General features: G+C 32.6%; 2 protein-coding genes across 5 annotated transcripts in view; one reads left to right on the forward strand and one right to left on the reverse strand.

Annotated features, from left to right (window-relative positions):
• LOC144847682 (BET1-like protein) overlaps nt 1-20811 on the reverse strand; it is a 133416-nt gene that overhangs the window by 30683 nt on the left and 81922 nt on the right. The window lies entirely within an intron of this gene.
• Nucleotides 1-20811, forward strand: part of LOC144847620 (uncharacterized) — a 62235-nt gene that overhangs the window by 13182 nt on the left and 28242 nt on the right. For 2 of the 4 annotated variants that reach the window (XM_078704071.1, XM_078704072.1), the window contains 6 exons: nt 8008-8146; nt 13317-13349; nt 16992-17051; nt 17663-17826; nt 18046-19853; nt 20158-20429. In XM_078704071.1, coding sequence (XP_078560197.1) covers nt 8008-8146; nt 13317-13349; nt 16992-17051; nt 17663-17826; nt 18046-19853; nt 20158-20429 — 2476 coding nt within the window. The remainder of the gene's footprint in view (nt 1-8007; nt 8147-13316; nt 13350-16991; nt 17052-17662; nt 17827-18045; nt 19854-20157; nt 20430-20811) is intronic. The other 2 variants (XM_078704074.1, XM_078704073.1) reach the window with 2 other exon arrangements.

Genomic DNA, 20811 nt, shown 5'->3' on the forward strand with positions numbered 1-20811 from the left:
TATCATCTCATAAAACAATATTACAATATTCCTTGGGCACTAAGGTTTTCTGAAAACAAAAATTAGAATAATTTTTTATTTTACAATATTACGATATTCATAATAAAAAATGTTATAACAAGATAATGTATCGACTGTGTACAGTAAATTTTTTTTGTAAATAAATTCTTAATTTTTAAATGATTTTGTTTCTTATAAAATGCCATGAAACTAATTGAAATATTTTAAAATATTTTGTGTGTAAAATTTATGTACAATTACTATTTCTTGGTTTATTTATTATTGATTATTGTAAATGGCTAGAGATTACGATGATTTTAATAATAATTAATATTTAATGGATGGATTATAATTATATTTCATTTTTACCGCACATGTTTCAAACAAAACATGATCGTGAGAGTTTAGAATTTTAATCAAAGGTATCCGTCCGCGTACCCGAGTGTTTGTAGTTCATGAGTCTTGAGAAGGAGCTACGGTATTAGCGAAGAAGGAGCTTTGTATTTTCCATTAACGATCATGTTGGATTCATAGTTGCCATGAACTACACGAATAGATATGTCATGCTCTGTTGTACGATTTGCACGTAAATTACTATATTATCATGACTTCAACAATTATGCACGTTTGGCAATGACTTTACTGATGAAATGATAGGTTCCTATTCGTATCATTCAATAGACATTGGTAGAAATTATAGACATAATGTACACATAGTAACAGTACAATACATTACACTATTATCAATAAAAGACTATTATTTTGTTTTTAAATATTTTATTATTATATTATTGTATTGCCCGCTGGAGCACCTTTTAAAAAATAACTGAAACTTGGTATTAAATTCAAATTATGAATTGAAACTGTTGGTTTATATTCAGTTGTGTTTGTTTCCTGATACTTACATACAGGAACTTAAAGACAATATTTAATGGTTGTATAAATATTACTGGTAATATTTAAAATTGTAAATGGACGAGTGGCCGAGCGGTTATGATAGTGAAACCAGTGGTCCAGTGTACACATCTACAGTAGCTCATGTGCACTTTAAGAACCTAGTTCTTCTTTCGGAACGAGTAGGAGGTTACCCCAGTGTGCTGGTACATAACAGGGCCCTCTGGTAGACCAGTCTTTGACTGAAGAGATCGCCCAGTATAAATAAAATATTTCATTAAAAAAATAAATATTTCACGGATAATTTCACCCCTATCCAAATAATGGTACAATCCATCTCAGCAAGTGGAACAACCCAACAATTCCATCATCATTAAAATTGTCAATGTACAAAAATTATATTATTTTACTGTTTATCTAAATAGCTTCACTTGACAATATTAATTATATTTATCTAGTAAACAAAAACTATTTATTCAGATTCTTAAAAGCTTGCTAGGAATTTCATTTATCCCGCATGATGCTGTGAGGGAGTAATCAAGGATTGTAGCTAATTCAACCACTAATCCTTCCGCTAATCCGTCCTCTAATCCCTCGGATTTTACAGATTCGGTTTACAACCTGCTTGTGATTTATTATTAAAGTTTGGAGATTTTTTTTAAAGCAATTACACTATTATCAATGATATGTAGCCTCGGGGTTGATGAGTCAAAACAAACGAGATAGATTATAACAATATAGTACACAAAAAAACACAACAGATTCATGATCTATTTTCAATATTTGGCCTAATTTTCTGTCAACGTCCTTTTTTTTTTATTGTTACGCAGACAAAAAATATTATTTTCATATTATACATTTAATTACAGTGTATTACAATCTCTATCGACTTTTAAATTGTTCATTGTTAATTACACACACCGAAGAGACAAAAAGAAGAGATTCAGTTCAATACCCCTATTGGATAATGGAACTGTCTGTGAACCACGCCTTCTAATTAAGGGGCGGGGTATCTGTTGCAAAAATGAATGTCTTCTTCCAATTAAAATTCTGTTCACAATGTAGCACAATTTCTGGGTGCAAAATTTAATTTGCAAGCAAGTCTTCTGAGGACAAAAATTCACAAAGTACTCAGCATTCCATTCTAAGCCAAGTGGAGTTCACCTGAGCTGTAAAATGAATTACTAAATGCAGATTTAATGAATAAACTAAGCTCTATTTGTGAACTACACAAGCTTAACATCCATTATGGGTCAAAGGGTAAATTATAAGTCACTACTTGAGTGTTCCATTGATTTTCCGGATCGTTAGATTTTCTCTTCTCCATGAACCGTCTTCCTTTGAAAATTAGTCTAAAGCTCTGTCTACACTATCAAACTAGTTTGACAAAAGAAAGTGTGATGTGCCCAAATATGGTAATGATATGCTCAAATATGGTAGTGATATGACATCATCATGTCTATATGGGCACATTTGTAGACAGAGCTTAATATTGAGTATGGGCTCACTCTGATGAGCTTAAAATAGTTTTAAAATAACTCAACCGAAAAATAACAGTATTTGAAAATCGAAAATATTGAATTAAATACAGTACATTAAATAAAAAAAAAGACGCTGAGATTTTTCTTACGGTACTACCCTTCCCCTACCTGTGCATCAGACTCAGTTAAATATTAGAAACGTCAATTTGTAGTATTAAAGTATCAAAGAACATTTTTCTTTGTTTTGTCATTTAAGAATTCGGTCGATGACATGTTTAATCTGTCAGGCTGATGGTTACTTTAAATGTTCAGCATTTTTTGCACTCGACTTTGCTAGGCTTGCAATGATTGGATGTCTACATCATCTACACTTCAAGACAGCCTGCTTGAGATCATTGAACGTGGATATCATATGTCTCCTCATTTGCCACCGTGCTTGTAAATTGCTTTTTGACAATTCATCTCACTCTATCCCTTAGTTTATAAAAGCAAAGTTGATGAAAATTTAAATAAACATCAACATTCTTGTATGTCAACTTTGTTTTCTGTTGGTTATGTTCCACAATTCTAAACAAAAACATTCGAAATTATTTTAAAAATCCAAAGTATTTATAGTTTGTGGCTTGTTGCATTTTTTTTCTAATCTCTTGATTAATTGATAAGTCAAGTGGTATTTCATATTCTGTGTGGTTACAATAATCGTTTGTTATTTAGACCTATATATAGATAAAAAAATATTTTAAAACATGTTTGTTGAATTATATGCTATTTTAACTGCGAAGTGGCCTATTCCAAGTCTTTTTCATTATGTTCATTTTTCATGTTTTTGGAGGGGACAATACATCTTTAACTACCTTGGGCAAAATAAATATTTATTTAAATTGTTCATGATTTAAAAAAGCATTATAAAAAGCAAATTTTGTGGGGGTTTTCTGTATCATAATCTCTGACTTCCATTTTTATTATATTTTAAATAATTGTTTGCGTATTGAAAGTGAAAGATGTTCATTCGTCATAGATCTGCTTTGATTGTATTTTGTAAACAAATCATTATTTATCATCAGTACGATTCTAACTTAGTAGGTTAAAAGCAAGCTATTAACCAACCACATTAAAAAAAAATTATGTTACAAAAAGAAATGATGGCACAGTTCGTTGACGACACCATAATCTGATAGGGCGCTCAACTGTATTTGTTATTTTTTGTAATTCTTCTAGGAGAGAGAGAGCGCTAATGTCGGTTTATCCATGTTTAGCAAATAGACTACCAACACCATGCTGTTGGTTACAATTAAATATTTTTTAAATATATAATTTATTTTATTTAAACAAGTAAAAAAATCCTACAGAATAATGCCTAAAGCTCTGTCTACACTATCAAATTAGTTTTTTTTTTTTTAAAGTGATTTGCCCAAATATGGTAGTGATATGCCCAGATTTGGTAGTGATATGACATCGTCAAGTCCATATTTGGGCACATCACATTTTGTCGCATAAAGTTTGATAGTGTAGACAGAGCTTTATAAAAAGTAACATTCATGTTCTCACAAGTTTTATTTTTTAACAAAATATAGATAAAGTATCGGGATATAAATTTGTGTACTATCAACAAAAGGAATTTGTGATGCCTTGAAGTCGCAGCAAAGTTTTAGACATGTTCCCTATGCTATAGTTTGGTCACCATTCAGAAAGAGCCCCTACTGGGTTGGCAACCTCATACAATCATAGGACATGACTTTCACTGCTTAACCCAATTATTAACACAAACCGATTCTGACAGAATCAACAGAGCTTGAATGTTTTTAGTATTTTACTATTTTTGGAATTTATTATTTCAAGTGTTAATTAAATAGTTCATTTATTGACGCACATGTTTACAAAAGCGATATTACTGTAGTATTAAATTATTAAATCATAAAAAAAATCTTATGTTTACTTTAGTATAGATTGATTTGTTTGTATGTACTGTATGATTAAAGCTATGTCTATACTATCAAACTATTTTTACAAAAAAAAAGTGTAATGTGCTCAAATATGGTAGTGATATTCCCAAATATGGTAGTGATATTCCCAAATAATGGTAGTGATATGACATCATCATGTCCATATATGGGCACATCACATTTGTCACATAAAGTTTGATAGTGTAGGCAGAGCTTAATGTCAACATTATTCTACTAGATAGTATTTTATTTTATTTACTCTTTTTTGTTTAGCAAACATTGTTGGGGTAATCATGACGTTGTGTTGACTGCCTCATAAACTTGTTGAAACAAACTAAAAATCATATGCTATAATTGCAGTAAAGAATGTAGTTACTGCAGTATTTTCAGTAGAATTAAAGTTTGTATGATCCCTATAAATATGAAAGTTGATTGTTCATAAATACTTTTAATAGATAATTGATAGTACCATCGATAGTTTTAATTTATCTTAATTGCGTCTAAATGTTTATAATTGTTGATGTTTCGATTATAAATATCAATGAATTAATTGAAATTTGAAAAGGTTTTTTTTTAAATGGTTAAATTATTAAGAGTTTTGATGGTTTATTTGCTAGTTTAGGTATGACAGTATACTTCTTGTTATTGTAGTAAAAGAATTTTAACAAAAAATGCATGTTTTTTAACAGAAAAGGCATGTTTTTAACAGAAAAGGCATGTTTTTAACAGAAACTTTTTACTTTAGACTTTAAGTAATGTAAGTGATTATATTATCTTCCACTATAAACTAAATTATTTAACTAAATTTAGTTGAAATCAATAAATATATTCACTATAAAATGTAGCCAATTGGTTTTCTGTAATCCTGTAGAGCTACAGTAGCTGAACATTTCCAAATCCATGCGATTTGTCATTGATTTTATGGAAACTGTTCAATTTAGACTTTCTTTAATTTTCTGCTATAAACTGAAAAGTCAAATTTAACTCAATATTTTTTATCCAGACTTGATTTAATTTTACGTACAAAGCTATGGATTGTAGACTTGTTTTCTGATTTCTAGGCCTCGGCATTAGAGGCAAGAAACCTTATCCGTTTCATAGCTATTTTCTGAATATAGACTGACACATACATTTCATTAGCACAAGTAATCTGTAATTAGTGAATGAGATGTGAATATGTTTATGACTACTGTACTGACAAATGTATACACTGCGTTTTCACCTGCTTAATAATTATAGCGACATTACGCTTTATTTTAAATACTGTAATGTACTCTTGACAAACCCAAAACGTTGTTACTTCTTTAAAGGGAAAGTCACAATTACAGTGTTACGGTATTTCTGTTCTAAACAACATACAAACATGTCATCTGTATATAAAGGATATCAATTCAATTCATAAAGCTAAAAAAAATCACTATTACGTGACTATAGCTTACCTGGATAAATCGACATAGGCCTTTTCCCCTCCAAGTCAGTGATATCGTCCGTGACCACGCCCCTCATGTGGGCAGCAATGCCTATACATACCTCACCATTTTGTTTTCGAGATGCCGTATGAGAGAGAGCTATCTATTGTTATAACTTGAATTCAAGATATGATACTAACAAGTCTTATTGTCATTTATCATACATTTAATGAGTATACAGACATTCACAGTAAAATATAAAGAAGAACAAAATACAAAAATTATACATGCACATAAAAATCATAAGGGTGAAAATAAGTAGTAAAATATAAAATAGGTTAAAATTTCACCTGTAATATATTTTTTTATGAACAGGAAGTATATGTGTATTAAAGGGACAATGCCACTTTGTATAATGCATTAAAAACAAATTCTGATCTGCTTTATTGACAGACTTAAAACCTGTTTTATGATGATTATGTTTAAAAGAAACCATACTAAACGTTTTGACTGCTGTACTTACAACTTACATTATCTGCAGGTGATAAATTAACCTGGTTAAACGTTTTACAGAAGTACAGTAGTTGATCACTGACTATTAGTTGAATCCAGGAACTATGACACTCCTTAAACCCCTTTACTCCACCTGGGGTAGCACTAACATTTCATTTTGTTTAGCCATTTGGCGAAAGTCAAAATATTTTTTTTAGTCAAATCAGTTTATCTATAGCCAAAATGGCTAAAGTTCAATTTTTTTATTTAGCCAAATGAATCGGTCATTAGCCAAAATTAAAAATTGTTGAAATATAATGGTAAAAACGTTTTAGTTAATTTATCTATGTCAATAGGTCTATACACTGTTCCCTGAACGTTTTTGTAAGGCATTTGGCGAAAGAGAGCCATGCCTAAATCACTGTATATTTGATTTAAAAAAATAATTGTTGTTGTATTTTATATGATCAAAACAATTGTTCAATTTGTTTTTAATCATACAGCATTCATGCAGTTATCAATTTAATAAGAAACATTTTACAGTTTTCTGAAATCCACTGAACGCTATGTTATTTTTGTTTTTTACGCTTGGCTGGTGGCTTCCGTACCACGCGAAAATCGTGTCCTAAGACTTTCACGGTCACCCACCGTCACCGCCGCGCAGCGGGTGAATGTTTTTAAATTGGGTATGCTCAAGAGGTGCGAAAGTGCAGTAGCGCAGGCCTAGGCTAGGGGCCTAGGCCTACAAAATTATGTACGACGGTACGTCGTAGGCCTATATGCTAAAAATATTTCTAGCAAACGAACACTCGTATCGTTGTTGAACGTGCAGATAATATAGGCCAAAGCACAGCAGGGAAAAGGCGTTTCTGTCGGGGGAGAAATTTATACCATCCCATTCCCGGCTCGATTATTTATTACCCAAAAACAACACAGAAGCCGGCGGCCGGCCTTGCTGTTTATATAGTCCGCAATAAATGCACGTGTGTGTTTAGGTAAATCCCCGTTAGACTCTACCATTTCCCGAATGTTGTTTTGTTTACTCTACTGACACACTGCACGCACGAGGAAACTTTATTAAGGGTAAAATATGAAACTACATTATTGGAGCCTAAAATGCATAACGCATAAATATTGATTTCGATAAGATCATTCATTGAAGATACTATGTTTTTTTTAATCTGAAAAGAACACCCTTATCGAAAAATAGACAATCCCGGTATTAAATAGCCGACCGTCGGCTGTCGATCGTTTGTGCAGCGCAACACGTGATAGTTTGGGTAGACTCCATCATCCATGTGTCGTGTAACGTCTGTGTCTCTGTGCAGTCTACCTCTGCTATCTCCATCATATTGAAATAACAAAGAGACGCCTGGTACAACGAAACAAGTTGACGAAAATGGAGCTTGAAGTAAACAACATGATAACGAACAAAATAAATGCTTGAAGATCGACAAATTTACCTTTTAGTTGGACTTTATGCTTTCGCCAAAATGATTATTTTATTATCTATTTTATCATATGTCATAGCCAAAATGGCTAAAGTAGCCGTTTTATTTTTCGCCAATCTGGAAACGTTTTCGCCCATGGCGACTTGGCGATCGGCCAGTGCGAGCCCAGCTCCACTGTCAATTAATTGTACTAAACTTTATCATGGATGAAAATGATAATCTATATATAAATTATGGTTAATTCTGACATAGGCGAGCACAATGGAAAAACTTCGGTACTAATCTCCGCCTTGTAAATCTAATTTTAATTAATTTTTTCCTTAAATTTGTCTTACAGGAAACGGACAGACGACAATCAATGGTGGGAATTATTCGATAATAAGATGCAAAGATTCTATTATTATAATGCAACAACTCAGAAGACAGTATGGCGTAAGCCTGCCCATTCGGATATTATCCCATTAGCTAAACTACAGGTGAGATACAGTGTGTGAAATTGCTTGTTAATATAAAATACGAATTATTTATAATAGTCTAGTGATTAAAGGATCACTTTTAGACTACAAGCTTTCAACTCTCAATGCAGTTGGTAATCCATCTCAGCGTTGTATTCATGTTGACCGATGGATGTTGACCGATAATGACCATTCCGCCCATGAAAAAGGAAAATGGCAAACCTTTGTGGAAAGGGACAACTGATGATGATGATGACCAATGGGAGTTCTTGTCTTTTGAACGAAACGTCAAATGGTTTTGTGGCGATGCTGTCACTTGATGGTATGGTTTGTAGACTGTACCATTTATGGAGAGGGAGTTATATCTCCTCCTTGAGGAGAATAGAATGATGATGGTTTATCAACATAGGTTTGCACTCATAGACTACCAACCATGTTGATTTGTATAGTAATGTATTAAGAACACTTGGATAATACTATTAAACTTCTTTTTTTTCCTGACATAATTCAAGATTGACTACTGTTCCTTTGAAACGTTCATTAAAGATGTATTGTCCCCCAAAAACATGAAAAATGAAGATTAATTAAATCAGACCTTGAATAGGTTATTTTGTAGTTTTAATAAAGTTAATCACTTCCGTAGAAAAAAACCGGAAAAAATAATGTTTTCACTTATATAATAAATGGTTAAATTCAACCAAAAATCCATTGGCTGGCAGCCAATTTGACCATTTTTTGCTTTAAATTCCAGTTTTTTCAGGTAAATAAAATTTTTTTGGATCCAATTTAACTATTATGTGACTTTAAAATGGCATATTCAACAAAAAAATTTTTTACAAATATTTTTCAGGGGGACAATACATCTTTAAATAAAAGGTTTTCTCAAATTACACCTATAACATCTTGTTAACTTATGATTGCATAAGTCTTGCTGAATCTAATTCTGGTTTTAAAAGAAATTTCTTGTTTTACAAAATAGGTGGTAAACCACACTATTCAATTACCAGAGTTTTTAGTTTAAACTTCCGTATATCTTGATTGTTGTACAGTCTGATAATAATCCGTGTAAAATTCTTCCTTAATGATGACTATTATTAGGTTAAATAGGAGGCATAGTTGGCAATAAAGTTTGTAGTTAAACTCTATCAACTTTAAATTACAACAAAATATATAACAATTATATGATAAACAAACAACAACTGAACTGAACCGTCAACTTGACTGAAAAGAAATTTATGGATGACTGCCAACGAAACTTTTAAAAACCTTTTTATCGCCAATAGAAATAGATTTTTTCAACTGATTCAATTGAAGGTATTCAAAAGCTTTGTATTGTTAACAATGGAAAACCCGAAGAATAAGTTCAATTTGTTTGAGGCTAACTGTATCTATATCATATTAATAGTTGTAGGCTATTTCACACCCTGTTCTAACTCCTTGTTACATTCCGGAAGTACTACGGCAAAGTACAATGATATATTACTGCAGTTTTACTGTAACTGTTACAGTACTTTGTTTAATTCTAAAAAATAAAACTCTGTCCCAGTAATAAAGCTGAAACTCTGTATGTCATATCACTATCATATTTGGGTACATCACATTTTTTTGTCACATAAAGTTTGATAGTGTAGACAAAGCTTTACATTGTTGTGAAAGTCTGCACACTCATCTCCCGCTCCTAAAGTTAAAAATATATTAATAAGTGCTGTTTTGTCCGCAAAAGATGATAATGTAGAGAATATTATTACTGTACCCTTAAATAAATATAATATAATGCTAAATTATTTTTTACAATAATATTCCTCCTTCTTGAATCCTAGCCCAGGAAATATTTCATTTGCTAACTTATTTTAATTTGCATCTGACCATGTTATAGGGTACAGCTGTTTGTATATTTTAGTATGTTTATAGTTTGAAAAGTAAGACTACAAGTATAAACATTCCATAGATCTTGCTTTACTAATTGATAATATAGACAGGCAATTGACATTTGAATAGGCTAAGAAGATGATTACACATGTTCATCAAGTACGGACAGACTAATTTAAATAATTAAGAAGTGTCTAGTCAAAATTTATATGAAAATATATTTGTTTATACTTTATATTAGGGATGTACTACAAAATTTGTGAACTATCTGTGTACCTCAGTACCATGGATGATCAATATCTCATAGAACCTATGCCAAACCCCTAAATAAACTAAACCTAATTGTCCATGGATTCCCAATTGTCCATGGATTCCCAATTGTCCATGGAGTCCGGAAATTTAAAAGGGGGAATAACCAGTCTAATGGGCTGAATTGCGCACATCTGTGGATGACACATACCACAACTTTCTACTTTGTGTCGAATGCTGCCACAAACGGCACCCGTTCATCTGTCCACAATGATGGGGGCTGAATGAACCAGTACACTAGGGTAACCCCGTACTCTTCCAAAAGATGTACTGGGTTCTTTAAAGTGCACACGAGTACACCGGACCTCCAGTTTTAAGTCCTTATCCGAGAAAACCTCTGCCTTAATCGCTCGGCCACTCGACTTGACTAAATTGCCCATGGAGTTTCAAAATGCCATGTTCCCAATCGTCTGTACCTTTGCAGTTAACACTACCACATTTAACATTGAGGATACTGTAGCATGGGTAACATAGCTTTTATTGCAGATGCTTATAGTAATACTTTATAAATTCAACATTTTTCGAAGTGCTGCATCAAATACATAATCAATAAAATATCTACTTAGGTTTGTGTCATTTATTGGCCTCTTGAAACTGTGAAATGTCAAGGTCAGTATGTTGAGATCAAACCACACTACTCTATCTAACTATGAGTAGTGACGCTGTAGTTTGGTTGTTTTAAACAATGTACTGGGTTCATGTCATGTCTAGTCTGCAGTGATGCCACAATATAAATTGCCCAACGTATTGATAATTTAGTTTCTCTTTGTTGTAGAGTACATAGCATTAATTCTTGTTGTTTTGTTTACATTCATAGAACAGCTGGTATAAAAACTGCAGAACGTAAACAGAAATGAAAATATTTGTTTATTTAACAACATACTTTACTGCTACTGTAGGCCTAAGGGTTGTATCCATTTACAGTATATGAGAGTACAGGATAAATGATCAATGTTTTGAGTATAGATTAGAACAATCAAATGGTTTACTTAATTTTTCTATCTAGGTTTCCTTAGAACAGTCTCTGTAAATGTATCTAAATATGGGCCTTGTTTATTATAGAAAAAACCTTTAGGTATACCAGAAACTGCGAAGATCAACGGGTAAAGAGACAAACAATCAAGTGTTCTTAAACATGGATAAGACGATCTTGCCTAAAGGTCACAACATTACAGAAATTTGGCATTATCGTTTTCGTTTTGTTTATTTTCCACTCATTTTATGCATTAAAACAAACATACGTGTACAGAGTATAATATATGAGTGGAAGGCGGTCACAGTAAGTTCATTGAACTTTTAAGTCGGGACCCCCGTATCAGTATAATAATAACAATGCTACGGAGTAGACTAAAATATATTTTAAAAAATGAGGGTACATAAAAATCAACATAACATTTAAATTAAATAAGACTGCAAGAGTTAAGATTATCCCTTATTAATTATGCTGATCATATTCCTGAATGTGCCCGACAAGCAAAATGATTAAATATTATATTTGCATAAGAATTAATTATCAGTCAACCCTTCTCTTAAAAGATTTATAAATTTGTACGCATTTGAATCTGAATCTCTCACGATACGTAATCCAATCAGTACAATTCTCCCACCATCATAATTTAACGTGCGATAATAATTTAATATGTTTTCGGTCGGAAGAATAAGATTTAGAAACAGTCGCAAAGTCTGTCAGATTTGATGTAAGGTCACATGCGTTGTTACCAATGCTATAATTTTCAAGTGTGAATCGATGGAATTGATTTAACGATATCTCGTACCGTAGACATAATCATATGATGAAGATGCATGCTACAGTACTTTGGACATCCATCATTCCGTTTACGCAAAGACTCAAATCACAACCTAAAGCTACTGTAGATCTCTCCTCATATTTAATTTCAGCGACGTCCCAGTATTGTTAGCAAATCTACGAAAGGAATTAATATCATTAGATGACTTTGATGCGGCAAATTGCGAGTGTAATTACGTGGTTTTTATTTGTGTTTCTGCAGGTGCCTTTACTCTTAAAGAATATGCATTAGTTCCGTGACAGTACACACCAATTGCCTGGCATAACAACACGCAGAAATCAATTTTGAATTTGATCAAACACTCTAGTAATTTAAAAATCTTTGAAATCTGTATTATTATTATTATTATTACAATTATACCCGTGGATAGGTTGATATACTGTAACTGCATCTGTGGCCATATTATGCAACACTTTTAGTTCTACTGTATGCCACCTATATAAAGCTCTGTCTACGCTATCAAATTTTATGTGACAAAAAAATGTGATGTGCCCATATATGAACATGATGATGTCATACCACTACCATATTTGGTAATATCACTACCATATTTGGGCACATCACATTTTTTTTTGTCGAACTAGTTTGATAGTGTAGACAACGCTTAATAAACAGTGAAGGTCTTTGACCAATAAAATGTCCGTACATTAGGAGGTGAGTCATTTTATCATCTATCGCATAGAAACAGCCAGCATTTGAAAAATACCAGAATATTCATCGGTAATAACCATCCTAATGCTACTGGCGCCAATACATACATATTCACAATGTTTTTTTTATCTTATTATATTTCTTGATTGTGTTTGATATCCATATAATCCGTGGGACTGCGATATTCCTGTATCAGATCTCCTCCGGAGATTTGAATGGAGATATAGTATCTTAGTTTCGAGAATTTCAATAATCAAATTATGCATAATTACAAAATATGAAATTACTGTTAGTCTCTAGTATTAGCTTAAAAATGTCATTTCTATTCATCATGATGTCTTTAGTGCACAAATTGTTGGAGAACAGTGCATTAAACATACATATTACTAATGCATATTTGTTAATAATTTTTACTATTTTTTACACAGGTCAATTGTTTTCTCCCATGAAAAAATAAAACTTAAGTTTTAAAAGTTTTGTCGGTTTTGTTATAAAATTTATTGTAAGCAATTTTAAAGAACATTTTTCTCTTTTTCATCCTGAAATCTTTTCAGAAGTCGCCAAATTCCTCTCGCCGCCAAAGAAAAGTAAGTCTTCATTCGAGGGTGCACCACATTTTTTTTCAACTTGACTTTGTCAAAATCACTTTCTTCTTAAAATCTGTTCATTCAATTCTTTTGCTATGCTGCATGGCAATAATTTAAATAGTCAATAAATAGCTTAATTTCTTTCAATTCCAGGTAAATGCATTTTTTTCATGAGAATTACTGTGTTTATTAATTTATTTGTTTTTTAAATATTTCTTTTAAAATTTGAAGTATACACTTCTTTAAACATATTTAGTTTCTGCACAATGCTTTGATGATAAATCTGTTCATTTTTTTGATACTTGTACTTTGTTAATGTTATTGAGCAGGAAAAAAACATGTTAAGGAATGGCAGAATTTGTATTATGAATAGACCACCTTAAACAAGAAATATTTCTTACAAAAAACGCCGCTCAACAGTTTAACATTAATCATTGTTCTTTTGATTAATTTATGATAAATTATTAAAAAGATGTCCTTTAATCGCAAAAATACAAATCTGTTACAATCTGTTGCGTCAACCAATCAAAGGGCGAGAATCCAAAATCGTTCAACCGTGAGCCCTCATAGACTCTCTTTTCCCAGACGTTTTTGGGTCCAGCAGCTGGGACCTATAAATTATAGTCGAGTTTACAAATTCGCAAAACTGTCAGCCTTAGATACTAAAGCTACCGCTATGAAACAGCTTATTAAAGATGTATTGTCCTCCAAAAACATGAAAAAATAAAGATTAATAAAATCAGATTTTGAATAGGCAATTTCACAGTTTTAATAAAGTTATTTACTTCTGTAGAAAAAAAATCATCAAAAATAATTATTTCACTTATAAAAAGACAAAAGAAATGGTTAATTTCAATCAAAAACCATTGTCTTCCAGACAATTTAGGTATATTTTGCTTTAAATTACATTTTTTTGGTGGAAAATGGTTTTTTTTTTATCAAGTTTTTAGTCAATGTGAATAACTATTATGTGATATCAAAATGGCATATTCAACAAAAAAAATTTTAAAAATTATTTTTTAGTGGGACAATACATCTTTAATGAATATGTCCTCCTGGGACATAGCTGACTAGAGCCGCGGCGCGAAAAACCCTGGACCCTGGATTTCGGTCCGCAAGGTCACTGAACCAGAGTGTCTATATAAAGTACCTTTATTTCATAATTTACTATACAGCGTGTACTACAAATGTATTCATACTACAACAGTTCTGTACATAAACAAAAATGAGAATTATTTTTGTAATGAAATAATTATAGATCAAATTTTCAAATTAATTTTAATATGAAAGGTCATGAATGATCGATTAATGAACCATGTCATGTGACCATAGATTGATCAGGTGATCCATGCTAATCATCATATTGAAACGCTTGTTAAAAATGGCATTGACATTTTTATTGTTGTATAAAATATGTTAATTTTTATTCTTAAATTATTATGAGTGTACATTTTATTGATGTTATATTATTCAATGTTCTACATATTTTTAAACAACAATTCATAGTTCATACTATTTTGAAGCAATTTTATACTATTGCAAAAACTTCAGTTTATAGTTCGCTCAACCACAATGAGAAAAAGCATGGTTTTTAAAATACGCTATTTTGGCACAACAAAAAAAGGTGATTTTAACATGTTTCAATTAAAAAATTTTCGAGGTTGGATTCTTAAATTCTGAAATATCAAAAAATCTAATCAAACCATTTTTATTGGAATTTATAAAATATATTTTTGAATTCTCAGAAGTTCAAAATTAATGAAAGGAATGACATTTTGAAATTAAATAAAAATGTCATGATGAAAACATTTTTTTTTATGAAGGTACTTTTAATTAATATTTTATAATGGTAGATTTTGTATAAATAATTAATAAATGCATAATAGAAGTAATCAGAATCAATATAGATCGGTTCATGGTATGTTACATAAATGGGTCAAATATGGTATTTGCAATGCGCAGTTAGTCAGTAAAATGAATAATGATCTCATTGGGAGATTGGTTAATGCCATATCATGGATGCATGCTACAGCAAGCTAGGGATTCATTTCAAGGGTGCTTAGCTTAGTGGAAAAAAAAAATTAGACAATGCATGATGAGAAAATATCGGTTTTTACTATTTATTGAAGACATGTTTCTTTTCTCTTACTCACGTCCAAGACGTTCAACAAAGAATGCAGATCTGTTTTTTTTTTTATATATTTATTAAATTTTTCGATTGAAATTGAACAAAAGAATACAAAGCAATGGAGCATAACCAACAAGTGTACAATAACAAGCCAATAATGTGATAAGAATTGGTGTGGTTAAGAAAGCTATCACAACACAGACTGGTTTGTGAGCTTGTGCAACATGTTTGTTGTGCTCTATTGTTTATTTTGTGACTTATTACCTGTTCGAAAATCTATTTATCTGTTCGAAAACCTATTATCATGTCACAGTATAAGTACAAACTAGAATAATGGTACAGTAATTGTTTTAAAAAGTCACATCATTGCTTCTGTATTACATAATATATATTTATATCAAGTGTACACATTTTTCATTTATTAAACATTTAAACTTAACCATGAAAATAATATAAATTTCTTGAAAGGTATAATCACTTCAGAATGAAATAGACACTAGAATAATGGTACAGTAATTGTTTTAAAAAGTCACATCATTGCTTTGTGTTGTCCAGTGTAAAACCATGCTACTAATTAAAAAGTAAATCAATTAATAATTGATAGTACGCTATTCCTAGAATCTCATTAGACAATTCTCATGAAATCAAATCATCAATTCAGAAACCGAGTGATATTCATTTTTCAATATTTCAATAGATTATTCTTATGTAGATAAATGTGTATGAGTTAATGGAAAGAAACGATACCCAATAAATCACGCTATATATAGAAATTATCAAAATCAGGGATTTAAGTAGTGTAGAGATATTCAAAGCAAATGGTTGTATGTAGAAATATGTGCATAGCCTTGCCAGAATTATCGAGTTTGCTATTGGTCAAAGGTCATTTCAAATGTATTTTTGATCAGTTATTTTAAGTCTTTACAATTTAAGATAAATTCCCTTAAAACTATATGACCAATTCTTCACTTAAAGGATGTATTGTCCCCATGAAAAAAAAATCCTTAAACATTTTTTTGTTAAATATGCCATTTTAATATCACATAATTTAGTTACCCACTTTGACCAAAAATTGGATCGAAAAAATGTATTTACCTGAAAAACTGTAATTTAAAGCAAAAAATAGTCAAATTGGCTGCCAGCCATTGGATTTTTGGTTGAATTTAAACATTTATTTTGTCATTTTATAAGTGAAAACATTATTTTCTTTCCGTTTTTTTTCTACGTAAGTGATTAACTTGATTAAAACTAAAAAATAATCTATTCAAAGTCTGATTTAATCAATCTTCATTTTTCATGTTTTTCTGGGACAATACATCTTTAAGTCTCTAATCATGGACCGTTTGTTTTCAGTAATATACATACCTCGATATCAGGATTAAATATATTATTACATTCTACAAAACAATAAAAAAAAGAAGGGATTGTATTCCATTACCTGACGATACGTGTTTAAAGCCTGTTAGGTTAAAGGTACACATTTTATTGATTGAATACTCTGTTTCCTTTTGCAGACATTAAAGACCAATACAGAAGCCAAAGATGATAGTAGAAGACATCGAAGTCACACGGCAGTGAGTATAACATCACTAACAACAATCACATCATATCCCTTTTTCTATCTACCTAGCTTTGTACAGATAATTTCCATATTCCTTTCTGAACTACTGTATATAGTTACACCTCAAATCCCCTATACATAAATGGTATAATCAATGAACCCCTCACAAACACTCTCACAAAGTCTTCATTGTTTAACAAGGCGCTTTCATTTGTAAGCGGGTCGTTAAAAAAAATCTGATTTCAGTAAAAATGTAATAAACTGTAGATGATATAGATTTGTTCCTAAGTTAAATAAATAAGCAATAAAAAGTCTAAATGAAGAAATAAGACATGTTCTGACTAATAGGTTTATCACCCTGCTGTTTTTAGAATGTTAATAAGTACTGTAGCTTTTTTAAAAGAATGTTTATCTTTCATGATACTTAATAGTTTTTTTTGGGGGGTAAATCTACCAAAAATGTACTTATCTAAATTCATCTGCTTCTCTTGACCCTTGACCTAGCATTTCGGTTTAAAGGATTATATAATCGCTGAGAACTCAACATATACAGCTTAAAAACACATCTGTTGTTGACAATCACAGATGTTCAACATTAACCTAATGTAACTGTTACTATTTCAGCGAAAACATAAACACAGCAGTAGTCATCATCATCGCCATCATACTCACCATCGCAGCGAGCAACGTAAAGACCGTGCACTCGCAAAAGACGACAATCAGAACGTTGAAGAGGTTACCGTTTCCACGACACCGAGAACAAGGCGGCGCTCTGAATACCAAGACAGGTATGGTTATTTTATTTACAGTAAAAATCTTTTTTGGACCAAACAAAGTGTACCATAATAGGGGTGTCCCTCGCATAGGTGTTGGCTGTAGTGTTAAAACATATATTGGTCGTAGTTCATTTCATAGGAATTGTCCCTGTACTGTAATAAAGTTGTCCCCTGTCAGTGTAATGTACATATTTTCAATATTTACAGTTTCATAAAAAATTATTATTTTAGGTCATCAAAAGAAGTATTATCCCTAAGACAGGACATAAGCAAATTTGCTAAAGATGTTCCGACACCAGACACGAGCAAGGTGGGTCACGAAAGACAAGAGGTCACCAAGAAAACTAAGGAACCTCAAGTACAGCATGCAGTACTAAGCGTTAGTACTTCAGCTCCAGTTGAGTATGCTGTGCTTCAACCCCCTAATGACCTCATTCAAGATGGAAGAAATGATTACGTGTCTCCGGAAGATATGCGCAACGTGTCGCAACAAATTATAGACTTGCAAAGAAACCGTGTTTCTGGAGAAGTCAATCCTGCAGCGTTGATGCATGAAAGACGCGACAGTGATTACGGACATCAGTATCCATCCAGCTGGTCATCTTCGCACAAACCTTACATGTCTCCAATGGAGTCTCCTAGTCCTATTCATCATTACTCCGATAGCGTAGGTTCTTCGCAACAATCGATACCTCATTCATATTTACGATCGGAGAGTGCGGCTTCACATATTTCACAGCACTCCATATCATCCCAAGATGCGTACCATACTCGTTCTGAAAGTGGGCTATCTCTAGGATCTCAACATTCGTTAGAGAGCCCAATGGATTCGAGCGTATTCCCACCGACTCCTTCCCCGAGTTTTAAACAATTTGAGCGTCAGCTTTCAGCACAGTCTCAGTCCTCTCAACAAGCATTCTCATTTTCTCAGGAAAAATCTTTAAATCGTTTGTCACAGGAAGGACCAAGAGGATCAAAAAGTTCATTAAACCGCCTCTCGCAGGAAGGTCCAAAAGTGCCCCCAACAAAGGGAAGCAGTCCAAAAACAGTTCAATCGCCTCAACCTAAGAAAAGGCCGCACCCACGTATGGGTATTCTTGCCACTAGGCATCAAAGTAGTGTTAAAACAGGGTCACAGCCACATCAATCTGGACATATAGGAAGAGAGACTGGACCGCCAACACAACCAAAGATACATCTCTATGACACTGTACAACCTTTGGCTCCAAAGACATCTTCACCAAGGTATTCAGGGGATATGAGTCAGCAACCTGAAGGTGTTGCCAATATTCCACTAATTCATGACCAGCAGACATTGCCATTTCAGGAAACCAAACAGCAGAGGGTGGCTAGTCAGGAATTAAAACAGCCAAAAGCAGACAATAAGGAAAATAAAAAAAAGGCTGTTAATATATCACGGGAAAGAGTAGATATTCAAAAGCCTGAATCTGTTGAAGAACTTGTAGAACAAATGAACACTTACCTGGAACAAGAGGCCATGAGTGGTATAGCAATAACTCAAAGTTTGGATCATCAAAAAGAAAATAAATTTAGACACCAACATTCCGATAGTCAACTTTCCAAAATATCTCATTCCTCACAACATTCTGGACTGTCATTAAGTTCCAACTTATCGGATTCCGTTTTACCTTCTTCAAGGAAATTATCAGGATCACATAGCTCCTTTATGGATTCACCAGCAAGCATTCACTCTTCCGAAGGGCAACTTAGTCAGAGCCAAAATTTAGAACACAGTCGGCACGAGCAAGGCCCGATTTATGAAAATGTTGAATTTCAAGAACAAAAACAGATCGAAAAAGAACAATTGAAAAAATTAAGAGAACTTGATATGCGAGATTCAGAAAAGCCGTTTAAATACCCGGAGCGTGGAAGCAGTAAACTTCGACCTAGATCGAGGACGCCCTCACCAGCAATCTTCTTAAACGGCAGTCGCGAAGTTAAAAATGGTTTAGTGGAGATAGAAGATAGTAGAGGCTCGGATAATAAGCTAGATTCAACTGCAGAAACACTAGAGCCAGGTATGTACTCATTGATATCTTTTGGGCATCATTTTATGAACGCCTCCATTCATAAATCATGAACGCCTCCATTCATAAATCTATAATAAAGCTCACCATTGTATTTATTATATAGGCCGGCGTTCTCACCATTGTCTAGGGAGCATTTTGTTGTTGTTGGTTTAAAGTATGCCACCCGAAATGACATAATTTCATTGTAATATGTTCAGCATCTGTCTTGTGGTGGACAAACCAATTTTGATCCATGATGTGACAAACATTTTGTGCAGGCATAATCTTTTAAAACATCTTTTTTCCCCAACAGTCTCACCAGATGCCGTCTCAGAGACATCAGCATTCATGTACGAGAGTGACCAAGCATCTCCAGCAACATCACCAACTCTTTCCACGCATCATCAAGATGGCATTGGTATCTTAACATCCGAGACGGTCCATGCGTCCCTTAGACGTACCAGACGACCAGAAAACACGAATGGGAACAAGTCGTTCGACAACTCGGAACGCTCGGTAGGGCAACAACGGCCATCGTCGATGGTCATAGCTCTTAGCAGTAGTCCAACAACAGACAGGTGGAAGGTGGGTTTCTTCTCTCTGGTGATCTTATTCTTATGGTTGTGCTACTTATTTACAATTCATAAGCATTGCTTATACAAATTTATTATTATGTGTACACAGTAGTAACCAATGAATCATGTTGTATAAAGCTCTGTCTACGCTATCAAACTTTATGTGGAAAAAAAATGTGATGTGCCCATATATGGACACGATGATGACATATCACTACCATATTTGGGCATATTTTGTCAACTAGTCTGATAGCTAGACTGAGCTTAATGCTACAACAACTTTACTTTATAAGGAATATCCTGATGCCGTTTTTGCCACTAGTGAGTATACAGACATCCCTATAAATTACAAATATATTTATGTTGTATCTATCTACAATGTATTGCAAATT

This window comes from Antedon bifida, chromosome 7 (genome assembly GCF_963402885.1).
Source record: "Antedon bifida chromosome 7, ecAntBifi1.1, whole genome shotgun sequence".
NCBI classification, from domain to species: domain Eukaryota; kingdom Metazoa; phylum Echinodermata; class Crinoidea; order Comatulida; family Antedonidae; genus Antedon; species Antedon bifida.